The following is a 19,816-nucleotide window of genomic DNA, read 5'->3' as shown; positions in this document are numbered from 1 at the left end:
TGATATCATGTATCGTATTTATGAAACGTAAAGTAACCCACCAAACACCAAGTTACATGTAACGTGCCTGTTAGTTGTAATTTCCCACTCAACAATGTAATAGAAATATAACACGTGTTATATTACAATTACGTTATTGAGTGGGAAATTACAACTAATAAGCACGTTACATGTAACTTTGTGTTTGCTCGGAAACGACGTTCTCGCTTATACAATACCACATGAATTTGCGACTTTCCACGCTGTTTATTTTCAATGTTTTCACATTAACCAAATAGCGACATAAAATTGGTGGGTTAGAGTTAGGAAAAATTACGGAAAGGGGGTGCAAAGGGAGAGGCCAAGCTCTTCCCCCGCCCATGGGTTCTCTGACTAACAAAGAAACCTCGCGAACCCGTAAATTCTGATTTTAATAAAACTTGGCATAAATGTAGAGGGGTTAAATACATAAATTTAGAAATTTTTAGTTGGTGCCCAAAAACGGTTTGAAAGGGTGAAACCACCCTTTAAAGTTGAGACATTTTTGCGGTTTTTCGATATATCTCGTAAACTAAACAAAATATTAAAAAATGTTTCATACAAAAGTTTTACAGCATAAATACCTCCATTTAACTACGTTATTCATTTTTCAGAAAAAAAAAATTTATAAAAAAATTTTTTTTTTAAATAAATAGCATAGTTAAATAAAGGTGTTTATACTGTAAAACTTTTGTATGAAACATTTTTTTATATTTTGTTTAATTTACGAGATTTATCGAAAACCGCAAAAATCGTCTCAACTTTGAAGGGTGGTTTCACCTCTTCAAACCGTTTTTGGGCACCAACTAAAAATTTCTAAATTCATGTATTTACCCCCCCCCCCCCCTACATTTATGCCAAGTTTCATTAAAATCTGAATTTTCGAGTTCGCGAAGTTCCCTTGTAAGAAAAATTAAAAAAATATATAGAGAATTACGAATACAAACTTATAAAAAATGAAAATAAATACATATTAAAATCGCTTCAAATGAAATGTCAGCTTTGGTCACACGCACGCACGCACGCACGCACGCCCGCTTTTAAAATATTTTTTTGACTCAGAATACGTAAATATATGTGTAATATATTCTGAATTTTTTTTCCTCAAAAAATATCGTGTACGTCATACAAAAAATGTAAAATTACATAGTAACTTAAAAATTTTTTTGTGAATATTTTTTTTAGAATTATTTATATAACTTAAAAGTTTCTATAGAAATTTCAGAATTTTAACAAATTTTTATATAACTATTATTTTTCTGAAAATTTCAGATTTTTATAAAAAATTTTGGAACACTTCAGAAATATCGAAAAAAAATCTACATCTTTTCTAGATTCTATATATGTAAATTCGAAAATATAAGTTTTTACATTTTACAATTTCCAAAAAAAATTTAAATAGTCTAAAGAGATTTAAGGTTTTTTTAAAAATCTTAAATCTCTTATAATATCATAAAAATATTTTTCAAATTTTTTGTAAATACTTCATATTATCATAAAATATTTTGTCTTAAAAAAATTATCAGATCAGTATAAGCTTTGTATAAAATTATTAAAGAAATACAAACTTTGTACAAAATAATTCAATATAAAAATTAATGAAATAATTTTTGTTATACCTCCATATGACCGAATGTTTGTACCAATGGGACAACTGCCAAGCCACAATCGCCTGCTATTTGTAGGATATGTCTAGCTTCTTGAACAGTGTATCCATTTGCTAAGCTGCTCGGGCCATTGCTTCCTATTGGAGAGAGTTCCCGATTGTAAGGGAACGTATCTTCCCATTCCAATAACAATCCAGTAGCTCCCCATGTTCGCAATAGCGGAAAGAGCTGTAAATTGTCTATTGTCAGAAGAATAAAAATAAGCGCAGATAAAAGTCAAAACAAAAGATTTTATGACAACTGTTTACCAGTCAACATTAAGATCCGTATTTAGATTTCAGATGTTAGCACTTTTTTTGTTATTTTATGTTATGTTATCCTTGTTTTATATCTAATTAATTATAAAGATAGGCCGCATTCAAAATACACTTATAAAAACGTTAACATGTTTTTATTATTGTCTTTATTGTTTATTAAACGTTAGTAAGACAGTTCAAGATTTCTAGTTTTAACCTTCAAACTAAAATGTGTCAGTTTTCATGCCTATTGTTTGTATTCCCAATTTTATAATTATTTTTTGTAATGCGTGGTGTTTGAAGGACGAGACTAATTGGAAATCGTTATGATGTACATTTACTTCTTAAAAGTATATTATTACTATTAAAATAACATAAGATATTATTAATCTTATTGTTAGTAGTTATGAGAAAAGCATGCAATAAATGTATGTATAAAAATATATATAAAATATAATTCTGTATATATAACGCACGCATGCATGCACGCAAATACGAGCAGACGTATACATGCACACGTATGTATACGTGTAATATATTTTTCGTTCTTTAGTTTGTGATTTTGTCTACCAGTTTAAACATCCTGAAGCCAATTACCGACATTTTTTTATTACATAGTATCTTTGAATTAGCTTTATAAAATTTCCTTTTTTTTACACAAAGTACACACAAAAATAAAGTTGTGTTTTATCGCAAGGAAAATAAAAGTTGAACGATTTCAAGGCTGCTTTTTAAGAAAAGAACCTGGTTTTATACCAAAATTTTCGAAAAAAATTTTTTTGCCTTAATCGATAGTATAACTATTCAAGAATATACTCGTAAAATTTTAGAGTCTAATTCGAAGTATTTCAAAAGTTATAGAATAGAGAGTGAGTCAGCGTCGCGCAGGTATACAAGTGCCGGCCGGAGCGAGCCATGCGTTTCGTCCTTCGATGTCAAAAAACACCCAATATACAAAAATCTTTCAAATAAAGAACTTTTGATTAAATGTTTAGGCGCGTACACACAAAATTCTAACGAAGCTTTTAACTCAACGGTGTGGCGCATCACTCCGAAATATTTAAAATTGTACAAATTGCCGCGCGCCGCCTACTTAACTGTAGGCATCTTCAACAAAGGATATGTTGCTGTTTTCTTGATGATACAGTTATTGGAAATCAACATTGGCCAATAGTGCAAAATATTTGCGAAATTGTGATACGCAGTGAATTATGAGGCAGGTACGGCGCCAAAACTGTACAACTAAAGAGGCTCGAATAGCTCAAAGACTTCAGCAAATGAAAAATAATCAAATTTTCAAGGAAGCTGAAGGTTTAATGTATAGCCCTAGTGTAGTTGGTTAGTGTAAAATAGCGGTAAGTTACCAATAAATGATATTTTTTTTGTACCGCAAACTTTAAATCCGTTTTTCTTAAAATATCATTTTTATATCTTTTCCAAATTTGGGGGAAAGATAGCAAAAAAACTAAATAATAAATCAAATTTTACTAAAATGTTTAAAGTATTATCAATTATTCTAAATAAATCTAAAACATTTGTAAAAATATTAATTTAAACAATTGTTATTTCATAAAAACAAACTTTTTACCCAAAATCGTCACTTTTTTGTTTAAAGAGCTGAAAAATTTATAATTTGACATTTATTTTTTTGGTTCATCAACGATAAAATTACATAAAAATTAAAAATCCTTTTGTATTTTTGTTTTAGATAAAAATTGCGGACTTTACATTTCCCGAAAATTTTGGCGTACATAGGAAAAGCACTTTCGTCACGGATCTATCATAGCGCCATTTTTCAAACAATTTACTGATCAAAAATTTTTTTTGTCAAGCATTCTTAGTCCCCATCGCCGACCGTTACAAACAGCGTTGCGAATAGCAATGAATTTTGTTTGCGCTCTCCTCGCCTCGCAACTTACAGCGACGAGCGATGCGGCGCGAATATCTCCTCTCACACGCAACGACGATCGTCTTGTTTTCCACCGCGCTTGTGTTCCGTTACAGCCGTGCGTACATTGGCCGTATTTCACAATTTTCCGACAATAATTATAAGAGCTGTACGCATAGAATCAAGAAATTTAGAGAGTTTTTCGTCTTCGATTTTTGTAGGCTACATGATGGTATGAATATTATAAGGGAATTTATTAACACCCTGTGTATATATATATATATATATCTCGAGTATTACATGTCAAGTGTGCCACTCCATTTTCGTTCCAGGTCGGACACTTCTTTTTTATCTAACATGGCTTAAAATTTTCCTTGACATCTCTACTTTATTAAAATTTCAAGTTGTGATTTCAACAGGCAATTTTTCTCGAGATTCGGAGCATGGGCTCTAATATTCTTCTAGATGTATTAGTCGACATTTTCAAAATAAATGTCGTTCAACGTTGAAAAGTGGCTGGGATCGTGATATAGATCCCGAATATAAATGTGTTACATACCAAATGGCAAAATCACAATGGCGGCTACAACTCATAGCTTATGGCGTTTTCGACCCGTGCTGAGTTAACCCGTTTCGATTTCTTTTCCTCTAGAACTGGCCAATCATAGTTATTCCTTTCTTCAAAAGAATTGCTGTGATTGGTCTTATGACGTCATTAATCGCTCCCGAGCGATTAACCCAGCCCAGTCAAAAGCGCTATTAAATAAAATTAACGTAATATGGGTTTTTCCAGTTTTTCCTACTAATGGAAAACAATTCCGCACAGCAACCAACATGACGTATTAGTGCTTTCCATTTACATCAAAACTCAGATAATTCTCACTTGTGACGTCATAACTCAGTTAAATGCACGTTCCTTTTGCATTCTCACAAGTGAAATTCAACTGATAAGGGAACGGACAGAACTGTCCCTCACTGATTTTAATGAGCTTTAGATATGTTGTAGAACATGAAAAAATATTAGACCCATATTTTTTTAGCGGCGTATCTCGACGTTTAGGGATTGAAACCACCCCTCGAAAATAACGCGTTTTTTTGTTTTTTGGCGAATATCTTTGAAAATATAAGATTTATGAAAAAATGATTTATACAAAAGTTTTATGGTATTTTATACTCTTTACAATAGTATATTTAGATTTTCCAAAAATTTTAAACTTTTTAATTTACCCCAACCCCACCTCTTTTTTTTAAATTTTGAAAATTTTGTAAAAACAAAAATTAAAGAGCATTAAAAGCCAAATCCATCCAAATATAATAATATATAGGTTCCATTATTCTCAATTATTAGCAAAACGATGATAATCTCGTGCCATAAACGCCGCGTTAAAAGTTGCGTTATTTCTTTAGTCGCGTTACATTTAATAACTGCCTCTCTTGCGTATATTTTTATATTAGATTACAAAAACGGATTAATCTTAATTACATAATACTCAACGTATTACACGGTATAAAGCATAAGTGCATATACATAACAAAAGTAGCATTCCACACGGCATGTAACATTGGTGAAATATTGTAACGATCGGAAATAATAGAGAAATATTTCATTAGCATTTTAATTATAACTTTTCATCCTAAATATTTCAACAATGTATCTGCTTCATGTTTTTATGAAATTGCAAATGCAATATTTCAGAATTCCTTTAGAAACATAAAAAAAGTTTGCTTTTATATTTGACTGTTTCTTAATATTATAAAAAAGTGGCAAATATAATACATATACAGGGTGTCCCAACGCATGTGGACCACCACTCGTAAAAAGGTAGAAGGGATCGAGATGAACATACAGGTCCAATATTTTCTTGGATTACGTCTACAAATAATCGAGATATCAATTTTTTTAATTGTGCGAATGAGAGCACGCCGCGGCGCGCCGTAGGAAGAACCGAGCCGCTCGAGCCGTAGCGCGGCCCACTGTGTGAAGCATTGGCTGCCGGCGGCGGGGAGAAGCGGCGCCGCTGCCTGTGCTTCGCATCAATGGCCGCTCTCGCCTCCCACCGCACCGCGCCTAGACTCGCGTCGTTACGCACATTCGCAATTACTTGACAAAATTATTTAGCAAAGATAGGGACAAATTAAAACCGTAATAAACTTCTGTGATTGAGAAAGTCGAAAGAGAGAAAGCGATGGAAACTTATGGAATCTTAAAATAATCTAATTTCTATCGTAATTGTGAATATAGTAAATTAATGATAGTTTTTGGTACATTGACGATATATTCTTTCTTTTCTCTTTTCTTAAATATCTTATTTACAGTATCATACAACTCGAACTTTGTTTCTTATCGAATTGTATCGTACTGTTAAATCCTTGATGAAAACATTGATAAAAATTCGTAAAATCATTATCGTAAATTCACGATTGATTCTCAAATTGATAGTTTTTTTTTTGTCTATTATAATATTTGCTACATCGAGTTCTCTCATCGTTATCTTTTTTCTCTTACACGATATATTCATAAATATTTCTTCATATTTAATCAAAATGATGCAACAATGGAACAAACTTTTCTAACAGAAAATGCGAGAACGATAGAAAATAATATTATTTCTTTAAATTTGTTCCTTTTGATTTAGAGATGGATTATAAAATAGAAATCAATTAGATTCTCGTGTTTCTATTTTAAATAAATCACTAAAAATCTATCGTAATTAATAATGCAATTAAAGATAGAAGAAACTCTAAGTTTTCTATCGTCATGAAAGAAAACTTAGAGTTGTATTGACAATACGTGATGTTGAACGTTAATCTCTAAGCATAATTATCGTAGAAGACGCATCGCCCCTAATCTATTGTTGCACGCGTCGCCCGGCCGCGCGAGTCAGCTGGTTGCAATAGGGAAGAACGTTGAGGAAAGAAACACAATAAACATCATTTTTAACAACTGTTCCAATCAATACTATTTGAGTTTTATTATGTGTCATAAAAAATTTTTTAAACGAAATTACTATTTCTTTAACACTTTTAACATTAAACACGATATGACATTCAGAGAGAAAGTACCGTGCTGATTATTTATCGCAGTCTAATGATAATTTTCGCTAATTTTGATCTTCGAGTGTGTTTAATAATAAAAATATAAAGAAATAATTATTGTTGAAATTTTATTTAAATTACACAAAATGGAAGTAGAAGAGTACAAACTGGAAATGTTGTTAAAAGTGATAATATTTATTGTATTTGTGTACGTAGTACTTGAGAGGGAAAGTGAGAGGGAGAGAGAGAGAGAGAGAAAGGTGTTTACTAAAATGCGTGAAATACTTATCCATAATATGTTACATTCTTTGTAATAACATATAGAAAAATGCCACCCTGTTGATGTGACGATTTCACAATAGTGTTGCGCTTCTTGCATCGCGCTCTCGCATTCGTCAGCTCTACAAACTCTGTACACAATTGCGCACTCCCATGCGCACGAAATAGGATAGCACGTTTTCTTAAAAAAACGGAATTTATTCAAAACACTCCGATACACGAGCTTGACAGCTCGAGAACCGACATAAACAACAATACGACAACGTTCTTCCCTATAGCAACCAGCTGACTCGCGCGGCCGGGCGACGCGTGCAACAATAGATTAGGGGCGATGCGTCTTCTACGATAATTATGCTTAGAGATTAACGTTCAACATCACGTATTGTCAATACAACTCTAAGTTTTCTTTCATGACGATAGAAAACTTAGAGTTTCTTTTATCTTTAATTGCATTATTAATTACGATAGATTTTTAGTGATTTATTTAAAATAGGAACACGAGAATCTAATTGATTTCTATTTTATAATCCATCTCTAAATCAAAAGGAACAAATTTAAAGAAATAATATTTTCTATCGTTCTCGCATTTTCTGTTAGAAAAATTTGTTCCATTGTTGCATCATTTTGATTAAATATGAAGAAATATTTATGAATACATCGTGTAAGAGAAAAAAGATACCGATGAGAGAACTCGATGTAGCAAATATTATAATAGACGAAAAAAAAACTATCAATTTGAGAATCAATCGTGAATTTACGATAATGATTTTACGAATTTTTATCAATGTTTTCATCAAGGATTTAACAGTACGATACAATTCGATAAGAAACAAAGTTCGAGTTGTATGATACTGTAAATAAGATATTTAAGAAAAAGAAAGAATATACCGTCAATGTACCGAAAACTATCATTAATTTACTATATTCACAATTACGATAGAAATTAGATTATTTTAAGATTCCATAAGTTTCCATCGCTTTCTCTCTTTCGGCTTTCTCAATCACAGAAGTTTATTACGGTTTTAATTTGTCCCTATCTTTGCTAAATAATTTTGTCAAGTAATTGCGAATGTGCGTAACGACGCAAGTCTAGGCGCGGTGTGGTGGGAGGCGAAGCACAGGCAGCGGCGCCGCTTCTCCTCCTTCTCCCCGCCGCCGGCAGCCAATGCTTCACACAGTGGGCCGCGCTACGGCTCGAGCGGCTCGGCTCTTCCTACGGCGCGCCGCGGCGCGCTCTCATTCGCACAATTAAAAAAATTGATATCTCGATTATTTGTAGACCTAACCCAAGAAAATATTAGACCTGTATGTTTATCTCGATCCCTTCTACCTTTTCACGAGTGGTGGTCCACATGCGTTGGGACACCCTGTATATATATATATATATATACATATATATATATATGTATATATATGTATATATGTTAGTGCATACGTACATTTTCATTAAAAGAAAGATCTTTTCAATAGGAAAAAGATCTTTAGTCCCCATACAATTTTTTTGTAAATTTATAAAAACGTTAACACCTCTTATACATATATTAAACATGCATTTTTTCGTATTAAATAGAATAATTGATAAATATCGTATTTGATGAATACTGATAAAATTTTTTGGCGGTTTTCCCTTAACCTTGTGGAGTGAGTCCCAGATGCGCACAGTAATAAACGGACACAGCAAGCTGAGTGAAACGGACACAGTAACAAACGGACACAGACCAAACGGACACATTAATAAACGGACACAGTGCGAAACGGACACAGTAACAAACGGACACAGTGCGAAACGGACACAGTAACAAACGGACACAGACCAAATGCGCACAGAGCGAAACGGACACAGTGCGAAACGGACACAGACCAAATGCGCACAGAGCGAAACGGACACAGTGCGAAACGGACACAGACCAAATGCGCACACTGCACATGCGCACAGACCAAATGCATACACGGAAAGTCGCAAACCCATGTGATGCAGTGAGTGCTTTGCACGCACACACACACACACACACACGGGGGGGGGGGGTGCAAGGAGGGCCTTCGGCCCCCCTCCCGCACCCACCCCGTCCAAGTCGCTAACCTATGTGGACTTTACTCTGCTTGCAATGTACATGGATTGCATTTGGTCCGTGCGCACGTGCGGTGTGCGCATTTGGTCCGTGCGCATTTGGTCTGTGTCCGTTTCGCTCTGTGCGCATTTGGTCTGTCTGTTTCGCACTGTGTCCGTTTCGCTCTGTGCGCATTTGGTCTGTGTCCGTTTGTTACTGTGTTTGTTTATTACTGTGTCCGTTTGGTCTGTGTCCGTTTGTTACTGTGTCCGTTTCACTCAGCCTGCTGTGTCCGTTTATTACTGTGCGCATCTGGGACGCTCCCACCTTGTGACCAATGTCGGTATTCTGTATGAGTTCCGCCAAATAAAGTATTTTATTTCAATTTAAATGTTTTATTCCAAAAATTTACCTTTTTTTTGTTTTTAAGTTGATTTTTATTATTAAATGCAAATTATTTTTAATTCCTTAATTTATGTTAAATATATATACACAAATATACATGCAAACGTTACGCAAATATATGCGTACGCGTTACATATATAAAAGAGTGAGTCCCAGATGCGCACAGTAATAAACGGACACAGCAGACTGAGTAAAACGGACCAAATGCGCACAGTCCCAAACCCATGTGGTGCAGAAACTGCTTTGCATACACAGACACACGCACGCACGCACGCCCGCCCGCCCGCACGCACGCACGCACGCACGCACACAGAGTGATACAAGGGGGGGCTTTGCCCTCCCTCCCGCACCCACCCCGTCGGTAAAGGTAACCGAAAAGTCGCAACCCATGTGGTAAGTCTGTTGGTTACTGTGTCCGTTTGGTCTGTGCGCATTTGGTCTGTGCGCATTTAGTCTGTGTTCGTTTCACTCAGCCTGCTGTGTCCGTTTATTACTGTGCGCATCTAGGACGCTTCCATATAAAAAGTGTTAATGTTTTTATAAATTTGCAAAAAAATTGTATAGGGACCCAAAGATCGCCTTCCTATTACTAATGAATATTTTACTGAAGCCTCATATGATGCACCTGCGCAAGAATAATCGGCCCGTCTATCAAACTGATATTAAATTTATTCGTCCGTGTCGTCTGCAAAATGTATATATATATATATATATATATCCGTATAAATGTATTTTCACTCATTAAATTAAATTATATAATTATATTATCTTTATTATCAGAGTGTGCTATGTGCATATAGTTTAAATAATATAATTATGCAAATAGTTATTGCAGATTATATTGTACACTTTTGTCTTAATATTATATATTTTGTTATATTGTATTTGCAGTTTTAAATATTAAAAAAATATTTTGCTTTATATTAATCTATATTCGCATTTGTAACAATAAAAATGTACGTACGCACATACGTATATATATGCTACTTTTGTTATATATATGCATATATACTTTATATCCTGTAATACGTTGAGTATTGTGTAATTAAGGTTTTTATGTTCTAATATAAAAATATACGCAGGAAGCAGTTATTGAATGTGACGCGACTAAAAAAATAACGCAACTTCTAGCGCGGCGTCTATAGCACGAGATTATCATCTCGTTTTGCCAATAAATGAGAATAATGGAACCCATATATTATTATATTTGGATGGATTTTAATGCTTTTTAATTTTTATCCTTACAAAATTTTCAAAATTTTCAAAATTTTGAAAAAAAAGGGGTAGGGGTAAGGTAAATTAAAAAGTTTGAAATTTTTGGAAAATCTAAATATACTATTGTAAAGAGTATAAAATACCATAAAACTTTTGTATAAATCATTTTTTCATAAACCTTATATTTTCAAAGATATTCGCCAAAAATGAAAAAACGCGTTATTTTTTAGGAGTGGTTTCAACCCCTAAACGTCGAGATACGCCGCTAAAAAAAATATGGGTCTAATATTTTTTTATGTTCTACAACATATCCAAAGCTCATTAAAATCAGTTAGTTCTGTCCGTTCCTTTGTAAGAATATTTTTATCTTTTATAATATATATAATTATTTCGCAGCAGCTGCGAGTAGTTCGCAAAATCGCTGCTAGGCGAGGGCGCAACGCTTCTCCTTTTCGTGAAAAATGAGAAAATTTGTACCAAAAGGCCTATAAAAGAAGACCACCCACAGTGACAAATTATCTCCCGTTGGGTCTGTAATGAGCTCAAAAGACTTATCTAGCAGCAAAGTGTAGTATTATTTTTGTCACTCGAAGAGAGTTCCTTGGGCCTCCGCAACTCAAAGAGGGCTTCCGAGAATTGAGAAAATATAAAAATAAAATTTTAACTCTTGATCCTTAGTCTTATACAGTGGCCAGGAAGTAGTGAGAAACACTAGCTACTTCCTGAATAGATTATATGTTCAGGGGCTAAAATTCAGAAGGTTACATATACAGCTTGATACTTGTTATTTTTTCTAAATGGATGCTAGACACAGTCTAGAAAAACTGTCCATAACCTAACCTAACCTAACCTAACCTAGCCATATACAAGGCGAAATTTCCACGCGAATATTATCATTGTCATCGTCGTCGTCACCCGATAACCAGCTAACATAATAATAATAAGTATGTACATACCATGCATATTTTATCATTGATTCTACGTTGACTAGTATTCTTGGTATTTACTGCAAAATATTCTCAGTATATTCTACAAAGTAAAAAAAGGCGGAAACAGGAATCTACTCAGTATGTTCTCAATAAATAGTAGTACGTATCTCAAATATTCTTAGAATTTATGCAATGTACTGCTGCAATATTCTTTGAACATTCTTAGTATCTACATGTGCTGCATGGATATTAATCCAGTAAGCAAGAAACATTGATCAACATTTTTGAAACGTTAATTTTAGAAAAATTTCTTAACATTATAACTTAATGTTTTATAAATATTTGTAGAATGTTACTTAATAATATTGCTGTTTTAATATTAAAATATTGTAAAAACATTTATTAGATGTTATTTAAATGTTTTTAAACGTTATGACATAACGTTTGATAAATACTTTTTAAATATTACTTAATTACGATATTGCTGTCCTAATATTATTAAAACATTTTAAAACTGCACTTATTAATATGTTCTTTAAATTTTATTAAACATTATATAACGTTTGAAAAATATTTTTTTAATATCACTGAATAATATAGTGTCCTAATATTTTAAAAACATGAATTACATACGTTTTAAATGTTATTAAACATTATAACATAATTTTATAAATATTCTTAAAATATTAAATATTTAATACATAAAATCTAAACATTTAATAATTTTACAAACATAAATTAAAATATTTTTCGTGTGTTTATAAAACAAATTTTATAAAAACTAGTACAAAAAATTAAAAGTTTAAAAATTTTTAAAATTTGAAATTTTATTAGTTAAAATATTTACTTACTTATATAATACTAAAATTATTTATAAATAATTGTATTTAATGTACTAAAATTACATTAATTTATTTATTGTTTGATATAAATATTTTTTGTGGAAATTAAAAGAAAATAATCACTTAAGTTACTATATTAATATTTTATAGTAACATAATTTTAGTTTTATAAAGAACAGAGCAAAAACAGATATTTTTATTAGTTATTTCATGTGTTATTTCACATATATAAAAATCACTAAAAAAACTAAATTTATATTTATTTATAAAAATATTATTTAATTGCATGTTTTATCTTTCTGACATCTATTAAACTAATCTATAACAAATATGTATTCATTAGGTGTTCATGGATCATCACAAAGTGTTAGGTTGCGTAGGATCTTCAAGTCAAGCAACGTCGACGGTGGTTCAGAGTTGGATGGGTGACCGCAGATATTAAGGGGTTACACCAACCTAGCGGAAAAAAAATTCGATTTTTTTTTTATTACATTTTCTTGAAGCTTCAAGTTTTGAGAATATATCCTGAAAGTTTTATGTTGATATCTGAAAAAATGCCGGAATTACAGAGAGTTGAGTAAAACGGGATCGAGCGTTCAAGTGCTCGAATTGGAGCAATATCAACATAAATCACCACTGGACGATGATGTGATTAAAGCCATTCGTCCAATATTTGAAAACAACTTTCTAGTGATAATTTACTGGAGAAATGCGTCGGTGGATTTACGCAAAACGTTAACGAAAGTTTAAACAATCTGATTTGGCGCATAGCGCCAAAAGTACAGCACAGCGGTGCACACGTTGTGCAAATTGCAGCCAATATTGCTGCATACACATTTAATGAAGATGCTGCCGCATATTTATTAATGATAATAAAAGAATTGTGCTGCATATTGCGAAAATCAAGACCGAGCGTGCATCAATGTGGCTGAAGTACGAGCGCAGAAGGCGACGCGCGAAGAAAAGATTGCTCGCTGTCAACAAAAGTCTTCACAAAGCACTGCTGTTATTGATGTGGAAGGAATCTCATATGGCCCCAGAATTGTCGACTAGAGGTAAAGTGCAAAATTCGGCTATTAACAATAGTAGAACTAAACTTGAAACTTTAAACGCGTTTTTCTCAAAACATGGTTTTCAAAGTCGGTGACCACCAGATCTCAAAAACTAATGGATGGATCGTTTTCAAATTTTTACACAATACTCTCAGAAACATTCTTTTGTCGGTGACGATCTATTTTTTTTTTAATCGGTCTTCATTAAAAAATAAAAAAATGAAAAGGACAAAAATTTTCCGTTTTTTTTTAAATTTTAACTTCAACTCATCGCCATTTTGTAACAAACGATAAAATCGACAATCGGCGATCGTCACCGACAAACCACTACTGTTAATTTAAAAACACCATTTTGTTTTTTTGTTTCAGATGGATCGTTTAGACGGGACAGTGGTCACCGCAAAATGCGTTTTTCCAAACCTTAATGTGTGTCGGCGGCCATATTTCTGCTTTCCGTCGCCATTGTTTAATAAAAAAATTTTTTTTATATTGTCGAAACATAAGTCAATAATCACCCAAAATTTCATTTAATTCCCACTACCCGTTTAGGAGGAATAAAATATCAAAGTTAGGCCTGTTTTTTGACCGTCTAGGTTGGTGTAACCCCTTAAGCAACGCCAATGCGACTATGGTGGGATAACCGTACTTGTTGAGAAACAACGTAAATTTAATTTTTTTCTTACATTATAATTATGTTATTTCAACATTATTACAACATTTGTTATTTTAACATTTTACAATGTTATTTTAACATTTTACAATGTTATTTTAACATTTTATTTTAACATTACTGAAAGTTTCAAATCGAAGTCAAAGTTTATTCATAATGACATATACAACATTAAAAACTACATACTGCAAACGTTACTATGTTAGTAGGTAACGTTACAATATCGTTGCAGCAATGTTTTTGTGCTTACTGGGAATATTAATATATATATATATATGTGTGTGTGTGTGTGTGTGTGTGTGTGTGTGTGTGTGTGTGTGTGTGTGTGTGTGTGTGTGTGTGTGTGTGTGTGTACAATATATACATATGTATATATGTATAATAATAAATATACAAAAAAATCCTTCTATTATTCTTTTGTGGTTGCATCCATAGGAAAAAAATATGTAAAAATTATTGCACAAAAAATTGTATACTTTTGTGCATAAATTTCTGCAGCTTTTACAGATTTTTGTACAAAGTTTTTGCTTTCAGAATTTTTCTGCAGAATATTTTGCAGAATTTTATTTGTAATTTTTTTGAAGGTAAAAAACTTCAGAAAACATTACATAAAATTCTGCAAAATACTCTGCTGAAAAATTCTAAAGGCAAAAACTTTGTACAAAAATTGGTAAAAACTGCAGAAATTCATACACAAAAATTGCAATTTTTTGTGCAGTAATTTTTGCATAATTTTTTCCTACGGGCATTTTAGAGGTAAACTCAATGTAACGTATAAATTTTCAGTACTAGCAGTAAATATTGATTTTAATAAAGACAATAAAGTAATGAAAAAGTAACGAATCATTATATTCTTTTATTAACGAGAAATGAGTTACTTTTTTTTAAAAAGCTTACTTTTAAAAAGTTCTTTTTAACATTCCCAATCCTGCTTTTTTGTATGGTTCCTGTAAAGATTATATAGAATTGGCGCAAATAAAGCATTTGTTTCACATGCATCTTGTGTGCATGTGCGCGCGCGTTTTTCTCTGGTCAAACATAAACAAATACCTGGGACATGCGATTACAGTGAGCCTATTCTTTTTAGCTAATTTTCTTGTAAGATTAATTCTGTCTTTTTCTTTTCCCATCAGAGAGAAAAAGAAAAAAGATAAATTGTGTAAGAGACGTGAAACTAGAAAGAACAGACCAAGTATTCAAAGCATGGAATTCATAATAAATGAGAAAAGTCAGGTTACCCGGCAATTCTTGAGCGAAAAAAGGAGGTGTATGTCTTAAGATGCTAATATGGCTCTGTGATTGGTTGATGACATCTTAAGACAGTACTTAAGATGATTTTAAATGTGAGATTGACTATGAATACCGGTCTGTATGTGCGAATACTTTAACATGTACGCAGCCTATTAAGCATTTATGAGCGATATATACCTTTTCGAAGTAACAGATCCGCGGTGGTGCACCCTTTAAGTCGAGGTGGACCAGTCTGAAAAAGAAAGGGTGATTGCTAAATCGTGACACTTCGTACATTGAAAGATATATGAAAATTTATTCGTCGGTCGGTTACCTTACCTATGTGAGCCCAACGTCAAGGCGTCCATCTTTTCTTGCATTCCACTCATCGGTCGGACGACATTGGTCGGTCGAACCCATATATGTAATGATATATCCACACAACTTGCATAAGAGCATAAGCTTATGCATAAGAAATTCGATTGGTCTACTTCTTATGTACGTGCTTGTAGACCAATCAATTTTCTTTGTATATGCTTATGCGCTTATGCAAGTTTGTGTGGATATACCAGGCATATTAGGGCCATTACATACAAATGGTCTGTTTTTTCTAGCTGCACTGTTGCACTGGTGCAATAAATTAAAATGAGAAAAAATATACTTGTCTTACTTTAACTTATTGCACCAGTGCAACAGTGCAGCTAGAAAGAACAGACCAAAAATGACACAAGTTGCATAAATATAGCATAAGACCGTTAAACCAATCAGTTCCCAGCATAAAGTCGCCATATTGATATACATAAGATGCTTATTGGCCTAGAGCTCTTATGCTATGCATATGCAGGTTATGGGCTCCCGCACACACTTTTGCATAACGCATAACGTATGTACATAAGCAAATTGATTGGCCCATAAGCAAAGCGCGTAAGAAATTTAACCAATCAAATTTCTTATGCATTTATGTTATGCGTTATACAAAAGTCTGTGCGGTGGCTCTATGCATTTCGTGTGTGATGGCCCTTCGGCCGGATCTACAATGGGGTGTAGTAAGCCTTAAGCCATAAGAAATTAATCAATTATATTCGATTATAATTGGTCAATTTCTTATAGCATAAGGCTTACTACACCTACTGTAGATTCAGCCTAATGCTAAAACTCCATGTCTGCGGTGAGTTCCGACAAACGCATGCGGTGACCAATCAGCAACCAGGCGCAGGTCGGGTTCCGGCAAGTCACAGCAAGCGCTTGAATTCTGATTGGTCACCGCATGCGTTTGCCGGAGCTCACCGCATACATGGAGTCTTAGCATAAGGCTTACTACACCTATTGTAGATCCGGCCTTATGAATACCGGCCTCAACATATTTCAGAACATACTCCTGATCGCATTATCTGGCAGATGTCGTCTTTGCGTTCTGCGCTCGTTGCAATGACGCCTCCCTTCGCCGGCGACACGAGGCGTCGACAGTAACCGGCTGGTGTCCGTGATCGGACTAAAGCGAAGTTGGAAACTCAGTAAGCGTACAAAGAAAAGCAGAAAGTCGTTACAGGATATTACCCTATACATTGATGGTCGCGTTACTCCGTGTCGCGTCGCACTATTCCTCCTTTCGTTCTCGTCATTGCTAGCTGTATTTCTCGCCCTCTCCGCCATGGTTAACAGCGATTCATCCTGATCGACCGATCACATTCTTGCATACAACCAGAAGAAAATCCTTTTTGATTACGCTCTTATTTCTTTCCCAAATCCCAACTTTTTTCCATGTCAACGACACGCGCGCTTCTGCCAGCAGCGAGTTACGCCCCCCACGTTGTTGCCATCACCATCGCCGTCGTCGTTCTTGGGAAATTGTTATTATCATACACATCGCACTCGTACCACTGGGAAATTTCGACAAGGGCCGCCGACGACAGTCAACGTCGCGAGTTGTGGAGGAGGACGTCGCAATTGGATCGGCAGCATCGCTTTTGCTAGCTTGAGATGAGCGACCATGGCTGCATACATTTGAATAATTTCAAAGCAGCCAAAGGCATCCAACCATACAAAGTGATACACTCTTATTTCGTGACCAGTACATCGACTGAAGCACGTGTCAGGAAGGTATGCCTGTTTTTCTCATGTGCTATTTTATAATCGGAATCCTTTGTCAAGTACTTTTCTAGGAAAATCTCCCATCTTGCTTCTCCCATCTCGCTTACTCATTTTCGTTGTCTCTTATATCTATTTCAATCTCTCTTACGCCCTCTCTCCCATCTCCTTTTGCCTCACGTTACAACTTAACTTCATCTTCCGACGTTTAGTGCATGAAATATGTAGATATTGAGAACAACATATGGGTCAATTAGGTATTGTTTTTTTTCGTGAGAACTAATGGCGGGACGTTTAAAAATGTCTACTATGCCGAAACGATACAATGGATGCATTCAACAGAAAGAGCAGCTTTGCAACTGTTGTAAAATTTTTTAACTCAATTGGTTCTTGTCCTTGGTTTCTGTTGGATCTAAATGTATAAACCATATAAAATAATTTTACAATGGTTGCAAAGTTACTTTTTTTGTTGAACGCAGTCATTGAGATTAGAGATCAAATTGAAATACTATTAAAAACTATTTATTAAATTAAACTATATAATTAAAAAATACTATTAAAAACTAATTGTTAAAGGTTACGTAACTCATTATTTAGCTGACTAATAACATAATATTTATAATATAATATTAATTTTGTAATTGTATAAATTTATATGTGTACATACACTAGCAAATTTTTAATGTAAACAATGAGGTGGAGAGGGGATATATTATCGTGGCTGTGTTTTAAAATTGCTGTCAGTACTGAAAATTTATAGTTTCTGTTACGTACACTATAGATTACGTACACTATAGAGAACACTCCTGGATCTCCTTAAGTACTGTCTTAAGATGCCATCAGCCAATCACAGAGCCATATTAGCATCTTAAGACATTGCTTGAGGCGATCTTGAAATAAGATCAACTATGAATACCAGTCATAGTGTGAATTCTGTGTAAGAATTTGATCTACAAGCATCTTTCATTAATTGGCCTGCATCAACGTTTAATGCATTATTTTACTTAAATTTTTTAAACATTTAACAAGACTAATGCCCGTAATCATAGTCAGGCCTTATACTTAAGGTCTCCTTAAATTCATTTTTAGATACTTTGTAGCCAGTGAAATGATCCATAGAGCATCTAAAGATAAACTTAGGGAGGCCTTAAATATAATGTTTGACTATGAATGCAAGTATAATTTCTTTTAATACAGAAGGGAGAGGAGTTAACTCCAAAATCCTTTCTCTCTTAGAATCTGCCAATGTGTGTGTGTGTGTGTGTGTATGTGTGTGTATGTGTGTGTGTGTGTGTGTGTGTGTGGGTGTGGGTGTGTGTGTGTGTGTGTGTGTGTGTGTGTGTGTGTGTGTGTGTGTGTGTGTGTGTGTGTGTGTGTACACATATTTAAATGTAAATGTGCATTTATCCACAATGTAATCTTTTTTTAAATTCAATTAAACCTTTTATACATTTTTATACATGTTATACATGTTGCTTTTATATATCTTCTGTACACACAATTGGATCATTCACTTTTAATTTAAATTTTTATTATTTTTATAAATTTAAAAAATTTAATAGTGTTTTGCATTCCTTAGACAGTATTTTAAGTATGATTATTAAATTAATAAGTATATTTAAGTGATTTTTAATTATGATTAAATAAATACAGTTACAATTAATTATAGTCAACAAGATTTTTAAAATGCACATTTTCATATAAAAATTCATAACTTTGAAACAAAAGTGACTTAGAAGGAAAAATACTTCCACATCTTAAAGTTGACATTCCAAACTACAAAAAAAATTGAAATGTTGGCTGTTCAAAAAGTTGAATTATCCAGTGATCTGAAAATGTTTTCTTTTAATTAAAGATATATTTATAATTTAAACAATGTATTTTATTATTAATATAACATTACAAAAAACTTAAGGCCTGGTTGCACCACGGCTATTTTGACTTTAAATGAAACTTAAATATATGTCTGCTTTTATTTATTTAGAAAGATATGGATGAATGTATGCATAAATCTTGCTTAAAATCCAAACAATGTTGGTACAACTAGATCTTAAACTGTTTACAAGATGTCAGTAAATCTAGCACTACCACCACTAAAAAAAAAAAATTCGGACCTACCCTATAATTTTCTGCTAATTATCTACTAATTTTCTGCCCTAGTCCCGAATTTTTTGCTCCTACCCATTTGCAGGAAATTAAGATCAAAAGTGGGG

The 19,816-nt window shown here is 33.4% G+C and overlaps 2 protein-coding genes across 5 annotated transcripts in view; one reads left to right on the top strand and one right to left on the bottom strand.

Moving 5' to 3' along the window:
• LOC105833746 (hexosaminidase D) overlaps positions 1–15,904 on the bottom strand; it is a 74,705-nt gene extending 58,801 nt beyond the window's left edge. The window contains exons 1-3 of one of the 2 annotated variants that reach the window (XM_012675711.2): positions 15,855–15,904; positions 15,714–15,768; positions 1,638–1,853 (exon numbers count right to left, since the gene is read on the bottom strand). In XM_012675711.2, coding sequence (XP_012531165.1) covers positions 1,638–1,853; positions 15,714–15,768; positions 15,855–15,904 — 321 coding nt within the window. The other variant, XM_028192553.2, reaches the window with a different exon arrangement.
• A 1,556-nt stretch (positions 15,905–17,460) lies between these two features.
• Positions 17,461–19,816, top strand: part of LOC105833744 (ubiquitin carboxyl-terminal hydrolase 22) — a 41,415-nt gene continuing 39,059 nt past the window's right edge. For all 3 annotated transcript variants that reach the window (XR_003626295.2, XR_003626294.2, XM_012675710.3), the window contains exon 1: positions 17,461–17,615. Coding sequence is in view for 1 of the 3 variants with exons in the window: in XM_012675710.3 (XP_012531164.1) it covers positions 17,496–17,615 (120 nt within the window). In the remaining 2 variants the exon portion in view is untranslated. The remainder of the gene's footprint in view (positions 17,616–19,816) is intronic.

The sequence above is a fragment of the Monomorium pharaonis genome, chromosome 5, assembly GCF_013373865.1.
Source record: "Monomorium pharaonis isolate MP-MQ-018 chromosome 5, ASM1337386v2, whole genome shotgun sequence".
NCBI lineage: Eukaryota > Metazoa > Arthropoda > Insecta > Hymenoptera > Formicidae > Monomorium > Monomorium pharaonis.
This window is presented reverse-complemented; position numbering and strand designations above follow the sequence as displayed.